Raw genomic sequence first — 26,091 nt, forward strand, 5'->3', positions numbered from 1 at the left:
TCGAATCTGATTGGTTGACCCACATTCTAGACGTCACCCGCCGCCTCCCATTGGTCGACGGGGATTTGTTTTGCACTCTTCAGACTTCCTCCTGCGTGTTTTCATAAACAAACCACATTTTTCTCCCGCCGGGGCCGCAGCGCAGTCATCCTGTCAGCCTGCCAGCATTGTCGGACTCCAGCTCCCGTTTCAACGAAGGCCGCGGAGGAGCTTTTGAAAGCGGGCTCACATTCAAAGGAGAGACGCGGGTAAACGCTGCAGCGACCAGAGGCTGTGTGTGTTGTCTTTATTGTCCGAGCCGTCCGCTCGTGGTCGACCGTTGCACCGAGCCGACCTGCTGCCCACAACAGTACCCTGCTTAAAATAGATGCTTTTCGGCTGTCAGCCGCATTGGTCCGCTGTGTAGACTCCGAGGAGCTTCTGTACTATCAGGTGAGTCGACGTACACCGGGGAATATCCTGCAATGCGCATCTAGCTGCTGTGTGTTGTGACAATGCGGAGCTAGCCCGCTAGCTAACACGTAAGCTAGGTCAGGGAGCTAGTGGCCGATCTGTGCTGCAGCTGACAGATGTGTCAGGCCGTTTGTGACAATATATAGACACTGACAGACGGTCACCAGGGTTGGACACAGCGTACATGGAGCAGCACACGTTGCAGGGGCTTGAATTTGGGTTAACTGATTGCATCTGACGAGGCCAGGGTTGTTTGTGATACCTATTTTTATTAACCAGGAAGCAAGCTGCCTGTTAAACTGTGTTCCTCCTAACCAACCTACCACAACTGATTTTTGTCAATAAATAACAATACTTGTCACCACAGTAACAATAACAAGTTATATGAGCACAGCATGTTTTCTACTAGAGCTGCCATTCAGTTATTGTCCCACACTATACACCTTTTTTTCACCTTCTTGTATATAGTAGCTCTGTGTTTGATTAATCATTTGGTCTACAAAACACCAGAAGACTATCAAATGTCTTGTTTTGTCCAACCAACATTTCAGTGTTGTCATATATTTCTTATTTCTGTTATATATTGTAGCATAATGCACATTTTTTACTTGCATATTTCTGTTTTCTTATCATTTCTCTATGCCTATATACAGTAAAAGAGCAGTGAGAGCAACTGTAACATGTCCTAGTTTCCCTCTGTGGTTTAAAAAAGTACTTTGGCTCTGATTTCAAAATCCCCAATGTATTACATTTATTTATTTTATTTAACCCATATTTAACAATGTAAGCTCCATTGAGATCAACCGTCTCGTTTACAAGGGAGACCTGGCAAAGACAGCAGCATGCAAAAAGTTACAGCCAAAAAACAACACACTAAAAAACATAAAAGATAGAACACTTACGCATAATGAAAAAAAAAAGCAGCAGATCCTCACATAAAGGGAACTGAAAATATCACTCGAAATATGACAAATGATTGATTCATGATCAAACTAGTTGCAGATTAGGTTTCTGTCAGATCGAATAATCAATAAATTGACTAACTGTTGCAGCTCTAATTTTTACCTATCTTCATTTAGCTTTGTTGTCTTTGTTTGTAGCTGTATATCTACTTCTGTCTTCCTCTAAATTGTTCTTTAAACTGTGTAGGCACACTGTGAGCAACTTATAAAAACAGAGTCAGATTCCTCGCATATGTGCACATACTTGGCCAATAAAGCTGATTATCATTCATTAATATAGGTTAATCTTTCAAGTGCTGCATTGGCCCATTGCACTTTCTTGTGTATAATAGTTATGTGTTTTTTGGTCGTTTTGTTTACAAGGGCTGCAACTACTGATTAGGTTTATTGCCAATTAATCTCTAGATTAATTTCTCGATTTATGGATTAATTGCTTCCAAAGTGCTACACAATATTAGAAAACAGTGAGAAAAGCCTGTAAGAATATGCCAGAGCCTTAGGTGACATTATCAAATGTCTTGTTTTGTCCCACCAACATTTGCAAACCAAGATATTATTTTACTATAATGTAAGGAAAGCATAACGATCAAATTGCGCTTAACTGACTAATTGTTCCAGCTCTAATTTGTACCTGTCTTTGCTCAGTTTTGTTGTCTTTGTTTTTAGCTGTATCATTCTCTACTTCTGTCGTCCTCTAAAATATTTTTTGAACTGAGCCTAGGCATGTCGAGTGCAAGTTAAAACCAGAGCCAAATTCCTTGCATATGTACACATACTTGACTAATGAAGCTGGTTGTGATGTTAAATAGGTTAATCTGCCCAGTGTGTTGGCCCATTTGTGCCAGGAAAAAATAGATGAAATGTTGAAATTATGAAAATTAACACAATCATGGTAAACAGAAATGCTGTGAAATATGGTCAAAATTGAAAACTGAAAACTGAAAGTGAAACTTATGAACTCCACTGACAAAAATAGTTATTTCACCATGCACTTCTGCAAAACAACCTTAGTACTGGAATCTAGCTTTTAAGAGAGCGTAGATATGTTTCACTTTCAGTTTAGTTTTAAATAGTAACTTTTTTTAGAGCTTAAAAGTAATTAAATAATCTTAATCTTTGAATTTATGAAGTCTTAATTGCCGCAAAAAAAATCTAATTTTATATAGCTATTTTTTATTTTATTTTTGCCAAATGAGTCATGTCTTGTTACTTTATACTTGCACTTATCTGTTGGTAAATGTAGATTAATGTTATGTTATGTTTGTTTCCACATAACACCTACCTCTGTCTGCACAGAACCACATATATTCTACTTAACGTTATACTTACCTGCAGTGCATGAACAAGAAAAAGACAAGTTGTCCAAAATCAGTCTTAAATGGAGTTAAAAATGATCTCTAAAAGGTCTTAAAAGCATTTAATTTCTGTCTGATACCCTGTGTAAGACATATAGGTCAGGTCAGGTTGTTTAGGGTTAGCTTTGCAGTGTTTTATCGCTATTATCAGATAAATGAAAGCTGATGTGAAACCTGTCTGTGTTTCACATCTTTCACTTCCTCACTGACATCTGGAAACTTATTCAAGACAAAAAATGGTTCACCAAAGGGTCTTAGGAGTCATAACCTGACTGAGTGCTTGCATCACCAACAAATGCACAACAACAAACTACCAACCTACTTCCTCCTCCCCTCTTCCTCCGCAGACATGGTGAAGCTCACAAAGGCCAAGACGTTTCAGGCCTACCTGGACTCCTGCCACCGGCGCTACAGCTGTGTGCACTGCCGCGCCCATCTGGCCAACCATGACGATCTCATCTCCAAGGTCAGTGCGCTGCCACTCTTTTGTTGTTAATAATCATTTCAGGCGGGTTATGACGCCGCCTCATGGCTCTCGCTTAGTTTAAAATGTGGCAAAACAGGAAAAACTGGACTGACAAAACAAAAGAGGTTTCCCAAAGTTAGAAGTCGTTTTGCAAATAAAAAATAAATAAAAATACAATTAATATCATGTGTTTTATCCATATTACAAGTGGACACATGTAGCATTTTTTTCTTATGTCTTTGTTTTTTGTTTTTTTTGTCTATGTCCTCTAGTCATTCCAAGGCAGTCAAGGCCGAGCCTACCTCTTCAACTCTGTGTGAGTATTTGATTTCTAAATATTACTACATGTCAGCACATTGAATGTACACAAGTGGCTAGTCTTAATTTAGATTTCCAATCTTATTTTTATCTCCATGATCACTAAAAAGGGACTTCAGTAAATGTTAAAATTCAGTTTTGAAAACCACTTTCCTTAAATGTTTCCTTGTATTAGCCCTACTTTGTTATCAGATCATTTCAGATTAGATAAGTGGCTCCTTAAAGGGACAGTTCGACCCCAAATTAATTATACTTGTTTTTTCTCTTAGCTGTAGTGCTGTTTGTCAGTCTAGATTGTTTTGGTGGGAGTTGTCAAGTGTTGGAGATATCAGCCAAGATAATCTGTAGACCTTGTTGTGAGCATTTTCACATTGGAAACTTTATTTTTTCTACCAAACTACATCCATGAACTATATCACCCCTCAGAAGGAAGCATGCATCTTCTGCTAGCTCAACTAGCACATTGGAGCTAGCTAATTTTATAGCTCAGCCGAGGAGGACGCCATTAAATTTTACATGTCGCGCTGTCATGAATACAAGTCTCTTGTCCATGAGTAGATGCACGCTTCCTCCTTCGTGGTTATACAGTTGACGGGTCTAGTTCAGTAGTGAGAAAATAGAACCTGTCAACAATAAATTCTGTGGATTATCTTGAGTAACCCAGCAGTCATGATTTCTGGAAAGAGACATTGCTTTTGAGTTATTCAAATGTATTTTTTTGGCACTTGGAGCACCACAAGCTGAGTGCCCTCTAGTTCCATTATATTCGTGAGAAAAAGAAATCTCTACAGCTGATATTTCCAACATTTAACTCACACCAGAACAATCTAGATTGATTAAATAGCACTAAAGGTTAGAGGAAATATATGTATTTTTGGGTTTTGGCTTGAACTGTGGGTCTTTGAAACAAAAACATGTGAATGAAATATGATCTTTGTTTTTCCAGCATATAATTGCATCATTTTTATAGTCTACTTTTCTCTGAAAACAAATTCCCAGTATCACAGATGTTTGCACAGCCCACACGGCCAGCAGATAATTTGATTTGCTCTCGAGTGAACCTTGAAGTTCACTTTAGTCGCGCTTCTCCTGGGTTAGTGGGTCAGAAATACACAGGCTCTAACCCTAAAATGGGAACCCCTTAAACAACTCAAGCACTTGATCTAAATAGAAGGCTTAAATTGAATAGATGCTGATGATCTGTTTCTGTGGAGCTCTTGCAGCCTTCCCATGACTGATTCATGAACTTGAGTCTTTTTTTTTTCCCTTAAAGGAGCAATGTAGGACAGTAGGTCCTTTACTGTTTAGGTTTACAGTAGCCCCTTAGTGCATGGTAAGGAGAGTAGTTTAATTACTGTGAAGCCCTCTGTGAATCAGAGTGGAGCTGCTGCTTGACGACACTGTGTCTGGTTTCAGGGTGAACGTCGGCTGTGGTCCTGCGGAGGAGAGGCTGCTGCTCACAGGACTTCATGCAGTCGCTGACATCTACTGTGAAAACTGTCACACCACGCTGGGCTGGAAATATGTAAGTACCTGCAAATAAAATGCTGACTTGTCACTGTTAAATCGCTTTTTTGTTTGACAAGACCTGTAACATCGTCCCCACCACTGACACCTGGTGTAGGTTTTGATTTACACTTCAGCGTCAGATTTCAGCTGTTGATGGCACTCCAGTAACATTAGCAGGATGTATCGCAGTGATCAGATCTGTGTCCTGTTTTACTTTTATTCCTTAACTGTGTTTACATTCTTTCATCTACCATGTGATATAGAGTGAGCTATGCACATACTTAGAAAACTACCGTTACATCTAAGTGAGTTCTGTCATGTGCCGTATATTTGCCGTGTTTACTTTAATTCATTCACTGTGACGCAGCGATTAGTCTGAGCAGATTTGCAGTGGAGATGGCTTTGCTAGATGTCTCTTACTGAAAAGCAGAAGTTTGAGTCTTTCTTCATCTTCCTTAATGTTGACTTCGCTTATCAACAATCTGTACCTGCATCAGAAGCTTGTAGGAGAGAGCACAAGCAGCCCAACCTGACCAGTAACAGCTCTTGTAGTCTGCTTGTGGTATCTTTGTAGCCACGCCAACTACACTGTAGCTATAACCCCATAATGCACAAGTATAATTTTAAGCTTTACACGTTTTACAATGTTGTTGCAGACTACTTTTTTTTTTAAATTCCCATGAGAAAATAGGGTACTTATGATCAATATTTTGAAATGTTGGAGACAAGGGTTGGTCAATGTCTACCAAATTGGCACACGACAATGAATACAGTGAAACATTGCGATGGACAATGATATCATTGTTGTTTATACTAAAATAATTGTCATGGTTGTGCCTAAATTAAAACATGCTTTCACTGGGCGATAAATGATTGTAATTGTGAAGTGATTGAATAACCTGTTTGTCAGACACAAGGAGCTATCATAATAATTACAATAAACCCATTCTTCATTTTGCACTCTCAGGCTGACACTCCTTAAAACAATGGTTCCCAACTGGTGTATCGTAGTCCAATAGTGGGTCGTTGATCCATTCTGAAAGGGCCGCAAGTGATACGCAAACGTGTCAAGTTTGTATAAAAAAACAAAAACGGTTTACTTTTAAGTACAGTTGATTTTTTTAGCGCAGAACTTTTATTTTGAAGTGCCGTTTTCTGCTGTAGAGTAAGTGACTAGCAGACAGCTACTTGATAGAGACAGCAAACTATCTCGACAACATGACCCAACGCAAGTATGACATTGAATGCATTTAACTGTGGGACCTCTAACTTATGACAAAGGAGAAATCTGGACCCTGAGGCCTTTTTAAAATACATAAATATCTGTTCTAAGCCGTGAAATGTTTGTATACTTGTGTTCACCTGCAGTTGCACCTCTGGTAAATTTGAATTATTATTATTTAAGCGTACAATGAATGCCATTAGTGTCAGTGCAAACCCACGTCCCCACTGCCCTTGTGTTGGTGTTGACATAGTGTTAGGGCCATGTGGTCAATGTTTGTCAGCCATCGGCCCAGCTGCCCAACACTACTGGAGATGTGAAGCATTTATTGAACCACAGATTCGTTTACTCTCATATTCATACTATAGGTCAGTGTTTCCCAACTGGTCCAACCCCAGGGTCCAGATTTCTCCTCAGTCATCAGTTCGAGATCCACACAGTTCAATACATTAAGTGTCACACTTGGGATTGGCCATGTCATGGAGCTAGTTTGCTGTCTCTGTCAAGCAGCTGTTCATTAGTCACTCAATCTACAGCAGGAAATGGCCTTTTGAAATATAAGCTCCTTGCCAGAAATTCACTGCACTTCAGAATAAAGTGTGTTTTTTACAAACTTGATACGTTTGCAAGTCACTTGTGGTCCAGAATCCAGAATGGGCCCACAACCCACTTTTGGATTGCGAACCACCAGTTGGGAACCACTGCTATAAGTTAGGTACAATGCTTCGTAGGAAAAAAATAAATGTACTCATTTGGCAGATGTTTCAAGTACAAGAGATCATTTACCTCCAAATTCAACATAGTATTGAGTTGAGACACAGCCTTGAAATGTCATAGTTGAAGTGAATGAAATAGTTAAACAGTTACATGACATGACACGTTTAGAGTGTGTGCATGTTTTTTATGGAACTAGTGCTCAGCTGCATGTACAGTAAGGACACCAGGACTTAGTTTGCCCAGGGGTTACTTTTGCAACATAACAGGCAGCCAGGGGCCAGTTAATAAACAAACATTAATACTTAATCTGTTAATAATTAGCCTGGACCTCTGTCGGGGGATCTTCCCCTGGCAGTATTTTTTTTATAAACAAGCTCTATTTTGATGCTTTTTTAATGCACTCTGGCACCTCATTTACAAACATAAATCCCCAGTGTGAATCCATTTATTTTCATTGTGAAAAGGAAACTTTAATCCGCTCTGTAATAACCTTTATGTGCCTCCCTTCTGCAGGAACAAGCCTTTGAGCTGAGTCAGAAGTACAAGGAGGGGAAGTTTATCATCGAGCTGTCCCACATGATAAAGGACAACGGCTGGGACTGAGAGGGAAAAATCTTCATCTTTCTTCATGACTTTTTCAAAAGTTGCATCCCCCTTGACATTAAAGGGTTCCAGTGTAGCTTCCTCATCCCGTGTACGAGCCATCGCTGTGCCACACTTTTCACTTCGTACGGCTTCGCCAAGAAATAGCATGTGATGCCTTTATCTTTTTCTGTTCTTCATGTTTTTCCAGCGACCACAACGACAACACATTTGCTGATATTGCTATCCCAATTGCTAGTTGTGCTGGGACATGGACTGAATGAGTGCAGGGTTTGTTTGTGAACGACTGGGGGATGTTGTCACACAGGCACGTGTGCATGTTGGATTTTAAAGCGTGTGTGTTTGAGTGATGAAACCCTTATCAGCGACCGATAAACAGTCTTGCCCTGCGGGGGCGAGGCCAGTGCAAATCAAATAATCTGACCCTCTTACACAGATGCAGGTATTTGAGGTTTCCTTTTGAGTTTAAGAGGCACATTTAGACATATCTGGCACAAACTGAGTGAAGTATTTAGGCCTGTTAAACCTGTAGATTATTTGGAGTGATGGAAGGGAATGGGAACACTCAGAGCAGTGGGAGGGCTTGTTTTTTTATCAGTGAAATTCTTGTTTTTTATGGTAAGAGCAGTAACACTTAATATTTTGCTAAAGGCAGTCAGGATGTTGAATTGGTGACGTTAAAACCGGTAAAGTCTCTTGCAAGAATTCTTAAATCTCTAGTATGAGTGTTTCTGCTTGTAGGTATACATTTTAGTGTGTGTGTGTGCGTGTGTGTGCATGCTGAGATGTCTTGAGCTGGACGGCGTTGAGAAGCATTAAGCCCGGGGTTCACATCTACAGTTTCCACTGCACAGTTGGGATATGTTCACTTTTACTTAATGCTGTTGAGATCTATCCTACATGTGTTTGTGTAATAGCCTAACATGGAGCTGCCCCCCTACAGATACATTTACTCAATCGTGTTAGAGCAAAAGTGTGATTAGGATTATGTAGCATATTTATGGTGATTTTTAATGTCTGCTTCTTTCATTAAAGTGTATTATTTTAACCTAATCTTTCATTAAAATACAGTGTGTCTGTAACCTGTGTTCAGTTTTCTTTTTCTTACTGTATGAAACCTTCACTCTGATTCACACAACACACACTTGAATTATTGAAATACCTTAAAAGCAGTGGTGCAGTGTAGCTAACTACCTTAATTTAAGTACTGTGGTTAAGTACAAATTTGTAGTACCTGTACTTAACTTGATTTTCTTTTCATGCTACTTCATACTTCTGCATTTCAGAGGGAAGTATTGTACTTTTTACTTCACTAGATGTATTTGACAGCTTTAGTGACTTCACTAGTTTAAGATTTTTTTTATACAGATCATATAAATAGCTTCTAAAATATGACATTGTTATGAATTAAACTGCTGTACTCAAAAATATACAAGTAGTGCAGAAATAATTAGTTGATTGACAGAAAATTAATGGCAACTACATAATGAGTTGTTAGTCTTTATATAGATAGAGATATTAAGTAAATAAAATATTTACTAACCAGACAATCACTCAAATCGATTACTTAAGAAAATAATCACGATATTATATTACTCTGAGGTCCTCTGGCAGAGGTCTTTCGTCTGTTCCAGAGGCTGGTCTGAAAATTAAAGGGGACTTAACGTTTGTTGTCAGGGCCCCGAGGCTCTGGAACAATCTGCCCAAGGAAATCACGTCGGCTGAATCAGTAATTTCTTTTAAGTCCCTTCTTGAAATATATTTTTATCGAAGAGCCTTTCCTGATATTACTTGAGTTTTAAGTGCATTTAGACTGTCTTTGAATTCTTCAGTATTTTATCAGTTCTTTTAAAAGTTGTTTTCATGTCTTGTCTGACATGTCAAGCACTTTTTAACTCTGCTATAAAAAGCGCTTTATAAATAAATACATTATTATTTATCTATAAGGGAAATTATTTGTTGCGGTCCTCTGTAAAATACTTTAAAAATGAGCTCAACAGTACAAACCTGCTTTTACATGAATGTAAGTGATAGGCTAATAATCTAATGATACAATATATAGTAGTGTAACAGTCACAGGAGACATTGTTATGCTTTTAGTACTTTAAATACTTTAAATACATTTTCCTGATTACGCTTACATCCTTTTACTGAAGTAACATTTTCAATGCAGGACTGTTTTGGGAACACTATTTTTCACACTGTGGTATTAATACTTTGACTTAAGTAAAGGATCTGAATATTTCCTCCATCACTGTTAAAAGATTCAGTGTGTAAGATTTAGGTGGATATAGTGGCATCTAGTGGTCAGGATTGCAGATTGCAACCAGCTGAAACTTCTTCCGGTTAGAATTCCTTCAGTGTTCATTGTTCAGGAGGTTTTTACTGGGAGCCAAACTATCTGCAGAGGTCTCCTCCCCTTCAAAACAAACAGACCAGGTGATTAAAAATGATAAATGCATTGAATAAAGCAGTTTCACATTTAAAAAACAAAAAACAAAATCAGTGTTTTTCAAACGCTCCTATCGCAGAGGGGCTGCTAACTACAACGGCCAATGCAAAAACAAAAATGGCCCTATCTAGACCCAGTCTTTGATTTGTCCGTTCTGGGCTACTGTAGAAACATGGCAGTGCAACATGGTGATCTCTGTGGATGTGGACCTTCTCCTTATGTTGATATAAACAGCTCATTCTAACGAAGACAGAAAGGAAGAAAGAAAGAAAACAAACTTATTGTATTTAAGTTCTGCCAGTATACCCCTGTAAATCCTTCAAACTGTACCTTTAAAAGAAATGTAGATGAGAAAAGTAATTAGTTTGGGTAAGTTGGAGGGATATGGCCCCCTTAACAACAAAGTGAATTTACTGTAAAATTAAAACATATTTGGATATGAGTTTAGTATGTGCACGATGGTGATGCATGAACTGACGCAGTGTTGGGAGAAATAAATTGGTAGAGTATGTAATTTTGTGGTAATAGCACAAAAATAAAGATCTTGTAGAGAGGCAAAAAAGCGCTAACCTTAGCTAAAACAAACCAAAGTTCCAACCCTCCAACCCTTGTAGCCTTTGCTTCATTTAAGGGTGTTTTTAATACAGCTAAAGACATAGATCACAGCAAAAAAACCAACAACCTCATAACTGTTCTGTTGGAATAAATCTCAACAAGGCAGCAATAGAGATGAACTGTCACAATTCACTACTGGAGCAAAGCCTTTCAATACCTGTGCTGAGAGTAGATTTGGCGCCATCAAGTGGTCAGGAGAGGAATTAAGAGCATCATTTTTACTTTTTTTTTTTTTACTGAGTATCAGCTGATGCATGGGTCATAATGGTGTTGAAACAAACTGTTCACAGATTCAGTTTGTAATTTATCATGAATTATAATTGTTGTTGTTTAAATGTGTCAGTGGAGCTCTCATTTTGAGGAAGGGAGAAATCCAGATGGAATCCCTGGCTGGTCAGTAAATCAGCCAGCAGATGGTGATGTGGGTGCTGTTACATTGTACTTTGAAAAATTATAAGGCCATATGCATATTCAAAAGGCCTATTTCACTGAGTAAGATACCCTGCAGTTTATATTTGGCTGCCTCAAACATCTAAAAATGTATTTATCTGTTTGGGAAAATTAAATTCAGCCTTACAAGTAAAATTTGTTATTCTCAGCCATTTTTTCTTTCTGTTTATGTAACAGGCTAAATTTTGTGTTTATTTCTGTCAAGTCTGACTTTTTTTTTTGGTATGTGGGTCAGGTATGTTTGTTAATCTGTTTGTATATGTCTTTTTTTTTTTTTTTTAGATAAAAATTAAATATAATATGAAAAAGCCTTACAACTAAAATGGCTCCAGAAGGTGTTCTTCTGCAGAGAAATTGACATGCCATGGCTTCTTTGAAAATAGAAATAATTAAAATAAAACACTACATGAAAAACAAATAAGTCATAGAACACAAAATCAGTTTTGTGAGTTAAATTCAGAGAGTTAAATTGTGTAAAAGTGATATTATAGTAATATTTAAAAACATTTAGGGTGTATGGCACAGCTCCGGGAATCTTGTGTGTGTCTGATGAGTCTGATTGATAAAGCTGCTCCTGATTTATATATACATACTTCTAGTATTAAATCAGTCTAACAAACTATTTCCAAATAAAATTTTTGCTGTCACTGTCTTTTCCGTTCTGTCTGAATGGAAATCAACTATGCTATGTACAAAAAATTGGACTTAAACTTCATGCTGTGGACAAACTTACAACACAGTTGTTTATTTTTTACTGACTTGACTTTTACTTACCTGACTTTATTTTGTTTTGTTTTTTTATTCAGAGGAAAATGTGTAGAGTCACAGTTAAGGTCCCTTCCAAGGTCAACATACATGTATGTACATTAAACTAGCAGAGTTTGTATTAACATGTTAATACAAACAGATAAATTGATATACACAAGAAGACAAACAGGGAAGAAAAAAAATGTGTGCATGATGCAAGTTTGAAGTCAGATTGTAAATTATTTTCTTTAATGTCTCATCTCACTGGGGCATCAGTATGATATTGAGGTTTGACTCAAGCATAGGGCAGGGCTCCTATATATTTAAAAAAAAAAAACTCTAGATCTTCCTGATGAATATCTTATTTTTTTCTAATTAAGAGTACTAACTAAGAGTACTCATAATCCCTCTTATCCATTGTATAAATGAGGGAGGCTTTGTTGATTTCCAGTTGAGTAGGATGATACCACATATTCTGTAATCTGTCCAATCACTAACAGTTTTATTGCTGCATTATTAAAATGATTCAACTTGTTTCAAAAAAACACGGGCAGCAAAGCAAAAGAAAGTCACATTTGTAAATCTGTGTACAAAGTCTCAGTCTCAGGTCAGTCCCTGTCAGTATTTAAAAAGCACCAAAAAATATAACACAAAACTGGTTTTAGGTGAGGTTTACTCTCATTTATTTTCTTGTGAATTACCTGTTTATTGTGTTTGTAATTACTTGGGTTCATATTACTTTTCATATTCGTATGTGACTTTTTTGTTTAGTGATAATGACTTAATTTTGTATTCAAAATTGTAGTTTTAGTTTTGTCTGATTGCTTTCATAAAAACTATGGGAGACCCATGATAAGTATTTTAGAGTTTCAGCCTCCTTCCATATTCTATTACCTATATTGTTTTTGTTAATGTTCTTTTTTCATGTGTTTTTAAAGAAATCTGAAATCTCAAGTCATTTTATGTCTCTTCCCATAAAGGTCAATATTCTCCTCTTTGTGTGAGGACATGATTGTACTTGGAGCAGGAACAGGTCACATGATTAAGCTCTGACCAGAACTAATAGCTTTTCTTTATGAAATGCGGTGGAGAGGCTGCTGACAGTCATGTGTGCATGTGCTGCACATTTTCAGCTGTCTGCTCTGTTTTCACTTTTCATTCCTGTATAAGATTTAAGTACATTCTCATGACACAATCGAACCAGTTACAGGCCTGACGGAGTGATGAGCAGTGAAAAACTTTACATGAGTACTCATTTGAGTGTTTTCATCTTTAATCCTCTAAAATATGTTATTGTACCATGCAGTGTCTGCCTCGCTGTACATGTACATATAGTGCATGTCACCTGGTAGTGTGAGTGTTTCACCCAGAGTATACAGACAATAAATAATTGGGGGAATGTCAGGGTGCTGTCCTGTCTTGGTGCCTTGGGTGGAGACCACAGCATCAACTGGATAACAATATAAGAAATGAAATGCAGACCCCATTCGAGGATTTATAAAATCCCTTGGGAATTGGAGCTGGAGTGACATTAAAACTTAGCTTTCCCTGTCAGGCAAGTTTTACTGACACACCTCACCAAGGCAAATCCCTCTCATTCAATCTGATGATGCAGAGCAGTGATTCCGTGGGCCCAAGCTGGCCCTCAATAGAGTGCTGGGTGGCCAGCCGACCATTTTCTAATTCACACTGGAAAATAAATTCAGATTATTTTCTGAACTTTAAAGGTAAAAAAGGCATGAGAGTGCATAAAAATTATAAATAAAAAAAAAAAAATCCTGTTCTACTGCCTTTTCCTGTGAAGCACTTTGTAATAAACATTGTTCATATAGGATAAATAAAGTTTATTATAGTATTATTCTGGAAATGCAAACTGTACATGATTATTTTCAAAGAGATCTTTATTTTTTATTATTATTAATATTAAAGGATAAAGATCAATACATGCTGCTCTTGTACAGAAAGAAAACATCCTTCCATCCAGAGGTGGTCTCAGGATACAAACCTCAATAAGAAAATACGTAGGTCACAACAAACTCACATACATGTAAGGAAACTAAATTCATAAAGAAGGTAAAATTGGATCTGGTGAAATGTAATTTAAAAGCAAAATCTGCCCTAAAGAGGCATACAAATGATCTGAGGTGAATTATGAGGGGACATGTCCTTTAAGATGACACACAGTGTCACCTTGACAAAGGCAGCTCCGAGATGTGTCCTCAGGTCACTCAATCAGGGCCATCTTAGGCTGTCTGACAGGTTAAGAAAGTCTATTGTTGATATAAATTAACCTCTTCGTGCCAGGTTAATGCATGGTGGAAACAACATACAACACATGCTGCTGTATGGCTGTGTAGGATGGATGTGTGCTGGATATTGACACTGTTATCGTCCTTTGTGATAGTCTCTATATTAAGCTTGTTTATTTGTTGTCGTGTTTTTAAATTACAGAGTAAAAACACAGTGTTTATGGTCGATTTTACTATCTATTTGATACCTAATAATTAATACGCCAGCATGTAGTGACTACTAGCGTTTCAACTGCAGTCAGTGCACTTGCAGCAGAACATACCACAATACAAACACTATCAAACTACTCATATGATATATTGTGGTATTATACACTGATGTGGCATATGGTCGCTGTAAAATTACTATCAAATGATAATGATTGCTAAAATATATTTTACGGTGCGATAAACAACAACGGTTGGATATTTAAAGCTTATTTGCGTCGAGCACCCCCGTGTCCACACCAATGGACTCTTCCGAGATGGTTGGTCACGTGACTTTTTCCGTTTCGCCATTTTCCTCTTCTACACCGGTGTTCTTGCTGGTAGCTACGTTGTCGCCCCCTCTCAGTGTTTTAACCTGTCTAAAGCCGACGGTGGGAAAAAAGGGGAGAGCCTAAGAAAAGAAGCTAGCCTGCCTTGTCGCTGTATCGCCCCGAGAAAAGTGCGAGAATGTCTGAGGAGAGCCCCGAGTACTCGCCTTTCTTCGCTGTGATGGGAGCCTCTGCGGCCATGGTCTTCAGCGGTAACTACACCAGCTCCTTCATCTGACATCAATGCCTTTTACCGTTAACTGTTATAACGCTAATTACCACCTAGCTTAGCCAAACGTTAAATCCGTGTGACTGTATTAGAAATGACAACATCGGGGCTGTGTTTAGAGAAGCGGTGTTGGGTGTTAGCTGAGTCGGTCACGGCTCACACACCTGCCAGGGATGCGAGGCGAAGGCGGGGGGAGGTTTCCACCGACATCAAGCTGCTGACCACTAACTCCTCGCCCTGCTAACACTGTGGCTAGCTTACCTCCTGTATCAGCCTGGTTATATCATATCAAGCTGTGATGCTGTCTAGCTGCTGGTTGGTGACGCAGACCCTCACTGAGGTGGCAGCTGTCTCGTTCAGGGCCGTCTTTAATCTGTCATAATGAAGTTATTTTGCAGCACAGGAAGGTCCAGATCGTCATGTATTGCAGGATAAATATGATTCTTGTTGGGATTAGATCCAGCCATGTTTTTCTTTGGTTGTGATGCATTGCATTACAAGAGGGCCAGCATCACGGCCTAAACGTCAATGTGGGAAATTAAAGGGAAAATCCATCCATTCATTCATGTTGAGCATGCACTCAAAGCGGGAGGCGGGGTACACCCAATCTGTCACAGAGGAAATCACGGAAAATACATTGTGCTCTTGCAATTATTTTTTGGCAGTGCTACAGTCAATCAGGTGATGTCAATTCCTACAGACAGCTGTCTCCATAATGTGGATATTATTGATGGTTTTTCAGTGACATCGTGATGTGGCACGTTGTGGAGTGTGTTCACTGGGTGGAGTGACAGCTGGCTCATATTTTTTGGGATGATAGTACATCTAGAAAGGCACAGATGGAACTTTTTGTGTCTTGCTGCAATTACAATACTTAAACCCAGGCTATGTACCAATCCAGTACCAGTGCTCTCGCTGTACTACATTCTAAATCTGTATACCACACTGCTTGAAACTTGCATTTATTTTTATGTAATATAAGGCCATGGATTGCTGTGGCCCGTTGTGCCTGAATTAATGTTATAGAAACACTACATTTTATTATAACATTGACAAGTTAATGTCACATACTGGCCAACACCCAATTGGTTTAGTGCATCTGTAAGTAAAAAGGAACAGGGTGTAGAATTTAGTGGCATCCAGCGGAGAGGAATACCAATTGCGACGAGCTGAAACTTCTCCCATGTACAATGTGTGAACTCCCAGTTAGGATTCCTTCAGTGTCCCTTGCTCAGGAAGTTTTTACCAGGAGCAAAATAACCGCAGAGGTCTCTTCCTCTTTGAAACAAATGGACCCAGTGATTTTTAACCAGTAAAAAAAACGTGACGCAAAAATGTGAATGGCTGTACCTAGAGCCAGTTTTTGGGTTGCCTGTTCTGGGCTACTGTAGAAACATGGCCAACTCTATGGACAAGGACCCGCTCCCTATACTGTTCTTATTCTAAAGTAACAGAAACACAACAATGCTTATTTTCTGGTGACTATAAACTAATGAAAACGTACTTATTATATTTAATTCCCTTGTTGCCAGTATATCCTTCATAATCCTACACACTGGACCTTTAAATCTAAATTATTTGTAGGTCTTAAAACCTCTTATTACATTTGTCAGAGGTGTCTCTTTCTTAGTGCATGCATACCTGTTAAAAATCACCCACATGTTGGGACTGTCCTGCACAAACTCTGACCTGCTTTAACTGTTGTGGTTCATTCATTTAGGTCGTGCAATTGTAATAACATACAGAATGGATGTAGGTAAAAAAAAGTTCTTCTTAGTAATTGTTAAAACTGTAATCTGTTTTTCTTGCATTGTCATTTTGACACTAAAAGAAAACACTATTACTCTTGTATAGCACAGCACAGCTCTACTATATTTCCCTCCCTCCTTCCCTCCCTTATACCTTGACAACAGTATAATTTGGGCTTTACAGCTTTGAATTAGAAAATACTATGCCCCTCAGTAAAATCTCCATGGGTGCTGTTACAGTGTCATAACATTTGTTTGACTGCTCACAATGGAGTCGGTTCAGGATTTCTCTGAGGTGACAGTTGTATGAAGCGGAAACAGTGATGCAACGTTTACAAAAGGAGATAGCAAAGCTGATACTTAGTAAACACTCCAGGCAATTCAAGCAACATAGGCGACATCTGTGTTGGACTCAAGACCCACTGGACATGTGACGTCCTTCCTTATTCATTATCGATGGGATGCAAATGTACTGCCTTTTTAAGGCACAATGGCAAAGCGAGCAGTGCAGAATCAGCCCACCATGTACTGGCAATGGGAGGGGTCAGAAGTTAGTTTCTACTTCTATGCAAAACAGAACTGCAGAAAATATATGTGGATCAGAAAATCATCATTGAATTTTGTGGTATTCTTCTTTTGTATGGCCTTTCCCTCCCTGAATATAAAGAAAAGAGCTGCTTGGTGCAGAGCTGTTAAAATTGTTGGAGAAAATGCCGGGTTGCTTATTCACACAATACTTTCTAACAATTGCTTGTAGTCGATAAGTACATAGCCTTCGGAAGTGTCAACACACCCACATCAGCAAGTGAGAAGTGGTGGAGTAAGTGTGTGATGTATTTATTCATTTGCTCCAGCCGGTCTCCATGATAAGCAGGTAACTGCCGAAAAGCAGTTCCAAATGACAGCAAAATAAAAATTGCCAAACACCGGGCACTGGTAAAAAAAAATTAATTTTGGTTCTGCTTTTCCAGACGGCTGGGCAATATATCAATGTTATATCAATACTGTGTTAGGAGATGAGATATCATCTTAGACTTTGGATATCACATTTTTGTAAGTGTTGTCTTTTCCTGGTTTTAAAGGGTGCATTACAGTAAAGCGATGTAATTGTCTGAACTTACCTTTACTCACTTTGTCATTCTGTTCACATAACGGATTATTATTTATCAAATATGGTTTGATAATGGTTAACCAATGGTTAACCCTACATGGTTGTTGCAATATTGATTTTGAGGCATTTGGTTGAAATATATAGTGACATTTGGTGTTTTCATATCACCATCAGCATTTGCCCCCAATTTTATTTATTTTATTTTTTATTTTTGAAGCTGGACCAATTATTCGGAGCTTTGTTAGAGTATACCGTTGACTTATTCAGTGTTTTTTAGTCTCGGAGCGCAGTGCGTAGTCTTGGGACACACGGAGCAGCAGAGTACCTGGCGTGATGAAATTGAAACTTAACTGTTCGTTAATTCATATGGAAAAAAAGAACGCTCTATTTCATAGAACAGCAATGCTCTCATGTTAGTGCTGTCTGTCACTTTTCCAACCTACTCTAGATGAAACCAGCTGCATTCACATGGAAACAGTGCACTCCGTGGTCCAGCTCTGAGTCTAACCTGTTTATCAGCAACAGGAACTTTGCTTTGCTGCAGTAGCTGCTCCTCTAATCCATAGATCTGATCTGATCAACACTGATTGATCCGACCACAATCTGATCGACTGATCTATTCTTGACTGAAACTCAACAAACAAGTGCTGAAGAAAAAAAAAGTTTCAATTCTGCTGTGTTCACGGACCCACATAAATACAGGTTCCATAAACTGTATTAAGTGAATTGTGAACAGCAAAGTTTTGTGAAATAAGTATGTAAGCTGTCTTGACTCTATCCCATCACAGAATCAGAGTTTCGACTCCTTGAAATTGAAATAATACCAAATGATAACCAACCCAAGTGATGTTGGTTGCTTGGTGAAAGAAGGATAATATGAGACAAGTGATTTACTGGCCGACATACAGCTGGCTGCCTGATATAGTTCAATCAACACTTCTCTGATGAAATGAAAACTGAACTATAGTCCTCTAGTTGTTTATTTGTTCACATAATTAAAACATGGTAATAGACATACGATAATAGAGCTCATAGGAAAAAGGAAGAGGCTGATACAAAGTCCTCTCCTATACAAAACTATTCAGTTGCGTTTCATTAAAAACATCACACAACAAAACTAAATTAAGAGCAGATAACATAAACATAAAAAAGAAAACAGACTCAAAAACAAAAAATAAGAGAAAAAAGAAAAGCTTGATGTCAAGAATAATCTATTACTGTAGATTATTTTAGATAGTGCAGGTATACTGAACAAACCATAACTGGCAACATGCCTCCAATGATGTGCAGTGTAAATTACAAATATGTGACAAGCAGTTATCAGTGAAACATGGGATAACAGCAGAGCAGAAAGGAAACCTACCAATTGTGACATTAGTCATGAAAATAGTCACAAAATGAAGTACTGAAGTGGGCGAGGTTGTTTAGCAATGCTCCAGAGTACAACAGTTAATTACTTATTAAAATAAGATGGTTTGTGAGGGAACTTTAAAAATAGATGCACTAGTGTGATTTTTCAAGGACGGCTCTTTTTTTTTTTTTTTTTTTGATATATCACTTTAATTTCTCAGTTATTTATGGCTGGGCGGGAGAAAACTGGCAATCGAACATCTTCTACTGTTTGTTTGTTACCTGCACATCGGGTCCCTACACAGTGTCTCAGATCTAATATGTTGAAAGAGAGAATTGAAATCGATCGACTGGATCACTCATTCTCACTCAGTTCCATCCAAATCCATATCTTGTCTGGTTTGAGTTGCTTTTGTCAGGAATTGTTTTTTTTAAAGAAGAATTAACACTGATTGATCTGAACATGAATTAACAGGAACTCTCTCCTCTCTTACGCAGCATTAGGAGCAGCGTATGGCACAGCGAAGAGCGGCACAGGCATCGCCGCCATGTCTGTGATGCGGCCAGAGCTCATCATGAAGTCCATCATCCCTGTGGTCATGGCGGGTATCATCGCCATCTACGGGCTGGTGGTGGCTGTGCTGATAGCAAACAACATCTCTGAGAGAGTCTCCCTTTACAAGTAAGATGGACCTTTGAAACAGAACAGTTTCAGTCATTTTTACAGTGTATATTATTTCTGCACGTTTTTTTTTTTTGTGTGTGTGTGTGTGTGTAAATTGTGCCATATAATTTCATACAGTAACTTCTGCATAGTGGAACATACACATAACCCCTTGCATCTGAAAAAGACACACTTTTTAACATAGTTCTAAAGTTATTTTTTCATTGCTACTAATTCTGGTCACCCAATAAATTTTTGGCCTTTTATTTTTCTTGATGAACTCCAAAGAAAAACATCTGGGCCTTTAGCTCGCTGAAAATTTAATTTCCTTCTGGGCAGGCAGTGAACAGTTAACCAGTCAAAACCTGTTGCTGGTGCAGTTTGATATGGGGGTTTGGTGAACGCAGTGAGACTCAACCATACAGTCTGTGTGGGCTGGAGAACCTGTTTATCAGAGGGTTTGGCACTTTTAATGACCCTTTCACATATGTATGTAGCAGCCTTGATAGGCCAAGTTACATCTGGGGGAAGACTTAAGCCAGTTTTTAAATACACATTTGATTCACTGTTAATATTGATGTTTGTTTTTCACATTTTGCCTTTACATTAAAGGGATACTTTACAATTTTCAACCAGGTCTGTGTCACTGCTGTGTGGGGAGCATGTGCAGATGTTAAGGCACCCTCTGTGCCACTAGCTTCCAAAGCTCCCCCACCCATCTGCCAGCCAAAAATCAGCAGATGACATGAAACGCATCATTGAGGACGCAAAATTACATATTTCACATAATCCAGCAGATTTTTCCTCATGACACGGGCAGGGAGTTCCTGTTGTTGTTGGCACGGGGGTCGCCTTCACGCCATTCATCTGCACACACTCCCCACACAACAGTTACACAGCTGGTTGAAAATTGTCAAAGTATCCCTTTGAGGAAATGGGGGGGGTGGAGCGCAAGAGTATAATGAACAATACAGTTACATGTAATGTGTGTTAACCACAAGGTCTTCAGATCCTTATTGTTTATATAAAAACTAATATTACTCATTTTAAACTGATGCTGTTTACTTTTAACAAAATTGATTGCTTTATAGTGCTTGTAAAGTTTACGTCAGTGAAACAACAGTTATCTTGTCTTAAAGGATAACTTAGGTATTTTTCAACCTGGGCCTTATTTCCCCATGTGTATGTGTGCGTATGTTTCATAGGTACAACTTGTTCTAAAATTGGTTCAGTATTGAGGGAGGCGGATGCAACCGGGAGCCGCGAAACGAGCTAAAACGGTAACGGGGGCAAATGCGTCCCGTATAAGTTTGCGCATTAAAAGTGCTTTATTTTTGCCACTGACCGGTTCTGATCGCCAGTGCTATCTCTGTAAATAGCATTCTAGCCTTTCCCTTACCTCTGGGCTGTGTGATATCACGAGCTTTGCTCCACTGTGTCTGTAGCTCTCTCTGCTCGTGGGACAGCCGTTTTCTTGAGGAAGAGGTGTTTCGGGATTGGATGTCTTCTCTTCTTCGGCTGGCAGTAGTCATCTTGGGAGAAGTGAGCACTGCAGACCCGATGGTCTGCAAGGCGCAGTGTCTGGACCAGAGTGTTAGCATCCATTTGTAGCACAACTAGCCACAACTTCAGCATCTCGCCGTCCGACAAAGGCAGCCCATGAAAGCTGTATGGGGTGTTGCGCGACATCCTGTTCTTGCGTTCAGGAAAAAGGCCCGTTTATTTGAGCACTCCAAAAACTCTGGTAACACTCCAGGGGGTAGCACGTAAAAGACTCCGTCCCAAACTCTGACTCTTCTAGTGTAACACACACACTTCATACACACATACTCACTTACAGTACCCAGTGGGGCAGCCCTCCCCCTCTCTGCTCCAACACTGACTCCACTCATACCACACTCACCACTGCCCCAGGGTCGCTACAATATGCTATTTACAGAGATAGCACTGGCGATCTGAACCGGTCAGTGGCGAAAAAAAGCACTTTTAATGCCTCCCTCAATACTGAACCAATTTTAGAACGAGTTGTACCCATGAATCATACGCACACATACACATGGGGAAATAGAGCCCAGGTTGAAAAATACCTAAGTTATCCTTTAAGGTTATTTTTGACTAGGGATGAAATGGTTATCGGCGTCACAATAAAACATGATAAAATTCCAATGGTTCATCTCAGATTTCAGTTGTCATTAAAAGGTTGTGTTGTTTGATTACTGCGCTTTGAAAGACTTACAGTAACCAAAGTTAGCAACAGTCTCCAAGATGCAGGTACAGCATGCAACGTGGGTATTTTTGGTCAAAGAAAACATGGCGTAAGGCAATGGAGATATTTCAGCCTCATTGTTTACAGAGTGGACATGCAGCAATCAAACCCAGTAATGCTACTGGTCCCCTGTCCTTATCTACAGTAACACAGACACGCGAGCAAGCATTTCAAAGCCATGCTGCTTATACACCAATTTAAAATGAAACTTGGTGAAATGATTTCTGGGGGTGTATCAGTACAGATCATTTTCAGCACATTTTAACAATGCTGCATTAATACTAATAACAATGATAATTTTAAGCAGTATAATGATATACAATTTTCATATGGTTTCATCTCTAGTTATGAGAAGGATTTGGTGAGATTATTCAGATTGGATCCCTCAAATGTCTGCATGGCTTAGCGAGTACAGTGCAATAAGGAGCTGTAGTGAATGATGGAGCTGTGGAGGACTGTTGGCCTCCACCCACACCACCTTCTCCTGGAAGAGCATGAGGGAGAGATGAATAAATTACACTTCGACCGCAGTATTTTAAAATGTAAACAAAGTTTTTGACATTTACTGACTCATGGTCCCACTCACGCTAACTGCTGTGATCTACAAACTGATACTCAAGTGTGGTTTTATGTGATGGGTGGGGTTAGTGAGTCATCCCAAACCACATTTTATTGGATACATTTAGGTATACATTCCAGAGTTTTGGATGAATTGTTATAAATATTTCAACTTTTACAAGATGAGCGATGACACATATATACTTTATTATTTAATGTATCAAACAGTATTACTTTGTGCAATGACGATGCTCTATCCTTGGTTTCTCTGTATCAGGAGTTTCCTGCATCTCGGTGCTGGTCTGAGTGTGGGCTTGAGCGGTCTGGCGGCTGGGTTCGCCATTGGCATTGTGGGCGATGCCGGCGTGAGAGGCACCGCCCAGCAGCCCCGGCTTTTCGTGGGCATGATCCTGATTCTGATCTTCGCTGAGGTGTTGGGGCTTTACGGCCTCATCGTGGCCCTCATCCTATCTACAAAATAAGTGTACGCATCAAACACCATCTCATTCATTCCACATCAAAGCAGCAAGAACAAATAGGAGATTTTCACCTACTTCCATTACACCCCGTGGGTCTGACAGGATGGGATGGCAACAGAAACATGTTGGCGGTTGACTTGACAGCTGTGTCCTCAGTAGATGTGATCTATCCATATTGTTTAAAGCCATCCAGTTGTGTCAGGTCTTGTGAGTACTGAACGGGCATGAAGACGTATTGGTTGTTGTGGGATGATGTGTGGACAGTCTGCTTGACTTGTTGTCTGATCTTAACCTGTACAGTGATCCAGAGTCCCTCCACCCCCTGTAAATGTAGTAACCAGTCTGTGCTGTGAGTGTGAGTATCAACGTTTATCCCTCTGCCCATTCCCCTCCTTTGACTTTTGTTTACCGTTGGTGGTTTTGTCATTTCCGTTATGAGACTGCTGAAGAAACATGCACACTAGTATTTTTATTTATACATGTTCTTTTCGGGTACCATGTTTGAAACACAGTCGTGAAGAGCTGTCTATACATATTTTTTTTTCACTATTTATGGAAAGTTATGAAGATTTTGACTTTATGAAGCTGTCTAAATGGAATACTGTTACTGATACTGAATACTGTTTATTGAATACCCTATATACATAAAAATATATAAATTATCTGTGTATAGTTAGTTAGATTAATTGCACTGTGGGTTCTTGTTCAAAGTGCTTGGAATTCCTCTGGATGTAGTGTGAATTATTAATGGAGGATGTCCACATGTTGACATGGAGTTGACAGTGTGTGTGCGCGTGTGTGTGAATGACCTGAGTGCATAATGTGTGTGCAAGTCTTTATGTTTAATATGACATTCTCAAAACACTAGTATTGTTTACCTGTAGTGCTGCTGTCTTGATTTTTTTGTTTGTTTTGTTTAAAGTGAGAGCTCACTGTTCAGCCATGCCTGTCAGATTTCCAAATAAAACTCAACCTCCTCCAGAACATCACTGTCGAGCCTTTTCTTTTCTTAAATGTCTGATATTAATCGGATGACTGAACTTACATTACCAATGTCATTTAGACTTTTGTATTGTACATTTCTGTACTAATTGGTCAATTACACTGATAGAAGTAAAATGAGGATCACAAATGTTATCACAATTCATCCTGATGTGCACATTACAGTATGTTGATGAACTACATGTAAGAGTGACGAATACAACTGCTTGCTTTATCATCAGTTAAAACCGTAAAGCTCTAAATTTTAAAGTTTGATTTAAAAAGGATGCATATTTGATTTGGGGTGTATGAGTATATTCGGTATTTTTTCCTTTTCTAGTTGCCAAGCTGTGTGCGACTGTTAGGAGCGCCTGTAAGCACCACAACACCCTCAGTGATGCCTTTTGATTGATAAATGCCACTGATTATATGAGCAAAGTCATTCATTTTCTCTTTAACTTGGACTCATGCAGTCCATATTATTCCCCACTCCTTACATCAATTCCAAAAAATAGGATTGGGAGTGGACTTAGTCCATTTCAATCAATCAAGTACTGCGGGAGCCTGATCTCCAGGGATCTTGTTCAGCACAAACTCCGAAAACCGAAATCTGAGTGATTTTTTTTTTTTTTTTTAATACACATATTCTGCTGCTGAAAAAAGGCAGTGTCAACATTTAGGAAGAAATCCAATCCAGGGAAGCAGCTCTGACCCACCATGTGTCCAGTGGCACCCCCAGAAATCCTCCATAGGTGTGGTCAGATGGGGCCACTGAAAATCTTGGGGTAGTGCACCAAAACCAAAAGCAGCGATTGTATCAGGGTGGCTGTGGCCAACATTTGGTGGTGCCACTGCTTGTGTTCACCATGTAATACACCAAAAATGAAAGGGCCGAATTAATAAGACTGGAAGCATTAGAAAAAGGGGTGTAAATATAGACAGTGCAGGCAGTGTGGTTGCACTGGGGCCCCGTTGCCATCTGGAAATATGCCAGTGTTCAAAGAGCTCAAATAAAATTAAAATTCGTGCAATTTTCTATATATGCCCTCAAAAAGGCAAACCCATCTCCATCATGGTTTTCTGTTTTTGTAAAATAGTATAAATCTATAACAAATTACATGCTTATTCTACATAAACTGAAAAAAAACCCTATTTAGTTAAACTAATAATTTCCTGTTTTCTTTTGTAGTTTTTGACATATACAGATATGTAATAATGATTGCTGGGTAACATGTATGTTGATGTTGCCCAATATCCAGTCTCTGTTTAATGAAATGTAACAAGACGATACTATTTACAGCAGCTAGTTTAGGTGCAAAATCTCTCAAGACTGACAAGCTGAGCACATCTGCAAGCGGATATAACATAAAACCAGCAGTAAGGCACACTGTTGGTAGTAGTAACTAGTGCGCACTGGGGCCTGTCATAATAGCGTGCACTGGAGCCCATCGTGACCACCTTTCGCCATTGACTGTAAATATAGGAAAGTGGCAGTATTGTTTACACTGCCTGTAGCAAGTTTTACATTTACACATGAAAATCTCAGAGCTTAGAAGCAAACTATGAGAATGTGTTACGCTAAATGCCTTTGTGTTCCATGTGTAAAGTATATTAAGTTCCAATACAAAATTGAAACACTACTTAAAAATAAATGTGTCTAATAAATAAATAATTTAATGTCATATATTCAATAGTGGAAAGTACATTAAATCAAGTGCTGTGTAGTTCTGAAGAACTTGCAGTTTACTTGATTATTTCTATTTTATGTTACTTAACACTTCAACATTACAACATTTCAGAGGCAAATATTACCTACTTAAATAGTTACTTTACAGGTTAGTATTTAAATATAAAACAAAGAAACAGTTTATAAATGTGTTGCATTGTTACAGATTAAACTATCGGCAACAACAGTACATGATGTATGTAAATTATTCATATTTAGGTCTTCTAAAAATGTACTTTAATTGGAGAGTATATCGTAATTTAATCTTGTATCTCTGCCTGTTCAT

The 26,091-nt window shown here is 38.8% G+C and overlaps 2 protein-coding genes across 2 annotated transcripts; both read left to right on the top strand.

Annotated features, from left to right (window-relative positions):
- The first annotated feature begins 117 nt into the window (after positions 1-117).
- Positions 118-8,687, top strand: ypel3 (yippee-like 3). The gene is made up of 5 exons (XM_050069545.1): positions 118-432; positions 3,118-3,236; positions 3,509-3,552; positions 4,971-5,079; positions 7,516-8,687. The coding sequence occupies exons 2-5, from the start codon at positions 3,120-3,122 to the stop codon at positions 7,603-7,605; spliced, it is 360 nt and encodes a 119-aa protein (XP_049925502.1). The 5' UTR covers positions 118-432; positions 3,118-3,119; the 3' UTR covers positions 7,606-8,687.
- Positions 8,688-14,663: 5,976 nt separating this feature from the next.
- Positions 14,664-24,082, top strand: atp6v0ca (ATPase H+ transporting V0 subunit ca). Its single transcript, XM_050069544.1, has 3 exons — positions 14,664-14,905; positions 19,630-19,813; positions 22,897-24,082. The coding sequence occupies exons 1-3, from the start codon at positions 14,833-14,835 to the stop codon at positions 23,099-23,101; spliced, it is 462 nt and encodes a 153-aa protein (XP_049925501.1). The 5' UTR covers positions 14,664-14,832; the 3' UTR covers positions 23,102-24,082.
- Positions 24,083-26,091: the final 2,009 nt, after the last annotated feature.

Source organism: Epinephelus moara, chromosome 18, assembly GCF_006386435.1.
Source record: "Epinephelus moara isolate mb chromosome 18, YSFRI_EMoa_1.0, whole genome shotgun sequence".
In the NCBI taxonomy this organism is placed as follows: Eukaryota; Metazoa; Chordata; class Actinopteri; order Perciformes; family Serranidae; genus Epinephelus; species Epinephelus moara.

Bases quoted from the DNA above. Each gene is read 5' to 3' on its own strand.
- ypel3 (XM_050069545.1), top strand. From the start codon at position 3,120: ATGGTGAAGCTCACAAAGGCCAAGACGTTTCAGGCCTACCTGGACTCC. The intron at 3,237-3,508 runs GTCAGTGCGCTG...TATGTCCTCTAG, and splicing joins ATGACGATCTCATCTCCAAG to TCATTCCAAGGCAGTCAAGG. The intron at 5,080-7,515 runs GTAAGTACCTGC...TCCCTTCTGCAG, and splicing joins CCACGCTGGGCTGGAAATAT to GAACAAGCCTTTGAGCTGAG.
- atp6v0ca (XM_050069544.1), top strand. From the start codon at position 14,833: ATGTCTGAGGAGAGCCCCGAGTACTCGCCTTTCTTCGCTGTGATGGGA. The intron at 14,906-19,629 runs GTAACTACACCA...TCTCTTACGCAG, and splicing joins TGCGGCCATGGTCTTCAGCG to CATTAGGAGCAGCGTATGGC. The intron at 19,814-22,896 runs GTAAGATGGACC...TCTCTGTATCAG, and splicing joins GAGAGAGTCTCCCTTTACAA to GAGTTTCCTGCATCTCGGTG.